Source organism: Echinops telfairi, unplaced genomic scaffold (genome assembly GCF_000313985.2).
Source record: "Echinops telfairi isolate 266 unplaced genomic scaffold, ASM31398v2 ScPeMD7_7475;HRSCAF=8513, whole genome shotgun sequence".
NCBI classification, from domain to species: domain Eukaryota; kingdom Metazoa; phylum Chordata; class Mammalia; order Afrosoricida; family Tenrecidae; genus Echinops; species Echinops telfairi.
The window spans coordinates 9,247,545-9,250,647 of NW_022111379.1; the positions used below are offsets into that span (position 1 = coordinate 9,247,545).

A 3,103-nucleotide genomic window follows, 5' to 3' on the forward strand; every position below is an offset into this window, starting at 1 on the left:
GGGCCCAGCAGAGGCTGGGTGGAACCTGCTCCCGCTCCCGGGGCATCGCTGCCCTCTGCTCATGCTGGACGGAGGACTAGCACAACCTTCTTCTGCCCTTGCTCAGACACCTGCCCCTCCCCTTTCCAAGCGTACACCTGCGTACTTGTAGCCTGCCCCTCTGCAGAACGTACCCCCACCCTTGCCAGCCTGGGGAGGCCGAGAAATAAACAGTGTGTTTGATGCTCTCCTTGTGGGCATGGACTTGTGTCTGGACCTAGGAGTCCTCCAGTTCCCACGGGGTTGGGGGCTGGAGAGTCAGGGAGCCAGCCTGCTGAGGTGGGGAGGGGGGGAACGGTCACACACATGATGTAGCCTTAGGTGAGGCAGCACAGGAGCTGGGAGGGGAGCTAGGGGCTGGGCTCCTGGAGAGCTGAGTGAGCAACCTCCTAAACCAGCACAGAGGCCTCACGGGGGCAGGGAGCCTGGAAACTCTCCCTCTGGGGCCTGGAGCTACCTGAGCGGGCAGGTAAGCTCATGGTGGTCTTCTTCCAGGCTGGCCGGCCTAGCTCCTGGAGAAGGTGCTAGGGTTGGGTAAGAAGGGAATGAATGCCTGGAAATTGGAGGAGGGGTGGGGTGGAGAAGAGAGGGGCAGGAGACCTGGAACTGGGGAGAGGGCAGAAGTGAGGAGAAAGTGGTGTTTGCTGAGGAAAAGTCCAAGCGAGCCCTGCAGATCCCCAGGGAAGGTGGGTCGTGACAGGCTTGGGGGTGGGGCCTAAGGTAGCATCATGGACCTGCGAATCTCAGAATGGGGAGCACGCGACTGGGTCTGCCAGGGCAGCGTGGGGTCACACAGCCGCCTCCACCAGCCCCTTCCGAGACTGGGGGTGCCCCAGTGGGAGAGGCTTAGCCCCCAGGTCTGCTGAGCTCAGCAGAGCGGAAGCAGGGAGGCCCAGGGATCCAGGCAGCAGCTGTGAGCCCTGGACCCCAGCCAGCCCCCCTCTTCCACCTCCTGCTCCCCAGACAGCCCCACCCCCAGCCCCAGCCAAGCTGACGTCACCAACAGCTTCCATCAGGAGTGGCGTGGCGTCTGGTGGGAAGCAACAGGAGGGGGCAGAGTCCCCGTGCTGGGCCACCTTGGGTGAGCCATTGCCCTTCTCCGGGCATACGAAGGAGGGCATTGGACAGGGTGCGGCTCCGGCTCCCACAGGCTCTGATAGTCTAAGGCTGAGCCATCCTCAGCCCAACAGGGCGATGATGTCTCTACTGCTGCTCACAACTGAAGCAGGCTCCACTTCCTGTCAGGGAACTTGGATGGCAGCCCTGAGTCAGGGCTGGCAGCTGGATCCTGAGGGACCTTGGGACTCCCCTGCTCTGAAGTCTTCCATGGCTCCCACTGCCCTTGAGGTAAAGTCTGAATCTCCCATGGGGGCCCTTCTGAATTCTCAGACTGACTCCACCCACATCTCAGACTGACTCAATCTACATCACCTACCCTCCCTGTGGGCAGAGCTCCGCCTCGGAGCTGTTCAGCGATGGTTCCTGCCTAGCTGGCTGCTGGTGCTAGTCACTCAGCCTGGACCTTCTCCCAGGCCCTCGCTGGGCCAGGCCCGCCTCCAAGACCTCAACTCAGCCTGACAGTCTTACTTGGTGCCCCTTCACTTCAGTTTGGACCAAAGCCCCTCCTTGGGGCCCACACAGTCTTGGGTGTCCAGTGGCCCCTCCTGGGTTTCATTGGCAGCCATGGGAGGGAACCCTAACTTTCTCTTGGTCCCCACAAGCAGCCTCTGAGGTGGGTGTGAGCTCCCTGGGGGAGAGCTGGGGGGGAGTGGGAACTGCTTATGGTGCGGGCCTCTCTCCAGCCCCCGCTGACCCAGGTCTACGGATGGCCATCAAAGCTTACAGGGGACAGGACCCCCCACAACCATCTCCACCATCTCAGCTGCTTATCCTGCAGGCTTGGTTCACTCCCAATAAGGCCTGCCCTTCTCCGCTCCCTGCATGACCTCCACGCCGCCCCCCCCACCAATACCTTCCTCCCACTGCTGCCCCTCATCCTTCCGGACATCACTCCCCCAAAACTGCCCTTTCTTTAGGACCCAGAGGAAGCCCTGCTTCCCAAGCCAGCACCACTGTGCACTCCCAACCCAGCCCATCCTGTGGCCAGCATCCCCCATGCCAGCCCAGCATCCCCACGCCAGCCCGTGCCAGTGCCCTGTAACCACATGGCGCCCGGTATCCTCCTCCCCCACCAGGAGGACTGATCTCGAGGATGCGTTTATTAAAGGAGCACACTAACCTCTTTCATAAGGTCTAAAGGTGTAAAACCTACAACAACACAAAGATCGGGCTCTCAAGTAAGGCCAACATGGTACTTGGCAGGCCAGGAGGCCCATGTGCCTTCCAGTGGTTTCGCAGAGGAGTAGGCTGGTGTGAGGGGAAGGAGGCTGTATCCAGCCCCTGGCAGTGGGTCCAGTACTCAGGTCTAGTAGAATAGGGATTTGAGGCTGTCCAGGCCCTAACCACCAGACCTGGTCAGGAGGAGGCATCAGGGACACGGTTCAAGGTGGAGCCAGGGAAGGGACGGGCCTGCATGCGGCCGGGGGCCCTGCTCCCCAAGACCACCATGGCCCCCACTGGCTCCCTGTCTTCCAGTTGCTTCCTCCAGAGACCCGCTGGCTCTCCTGCAGCCAAGGGTAGATCAGAGCCCTCAGGAGGCCCACTGTGCAGGGCCGAGCCTACCCAGGGTGATGCCCAGGGGCTGCTCTGGGCCAGCGCTCGAGAGGCCGAAGAGCCCGGGACAGGGATGGGAGGGGAGGAAGGACAGAGTCTTGGCGCTGACACTGTCAGGGGGTGGCCCGGCCTCCCCTGTCCTCTCCCCTGTCCTCAGAGCTGAGCACTGCTGGGCCAGGCGCCTGGAAGGGTGGACTTCCGGAGGGCTCGCAGGGCTGGGTTGTGGATCAGCGTGTAGGCTAGTGCCCAGCGGGCTCTGCTGCGGCTGCTCTTGGGTCCTGCTCCCTTGGCTGAGGGGTCCTTAGCCTGCAGCAGCTGTATCCCTGGAAGGGAGAAAGCTACCTTGAGCCTGAGCCTTTCCCCAAACTCAGCAGGGCCTGCCGGGTGGCCC

The 3,103-nt window shown here is 62.3% G+C and overlaps 1 protein-coding gene across 1 annotated transcript in view; it reads right to left on the reverse strand.

Moving 5' to 3' along the window:
- Positions 1-2,245: 2,245 nt before the first annotated feature.
- Positions 2,246-3,103, reverse strand: part of STRA6 (signaling receptor and transporter of retinol STRA6) — a 55,171-nt gene continuing 54,313 nt past the window's right edge. The window contains exon 19 of the mRNA XM_045285667.1: positions 2,246-3,041. Within this exon, the coding sequence (XP_045141602.1) occupies positions 2,866-3,041 (176 nt within the window). The 3' untranslated portion in view covers positions 2,246-2,865. The remainder of the gene's footprint in view (positions 3,042-3,103) is intronic.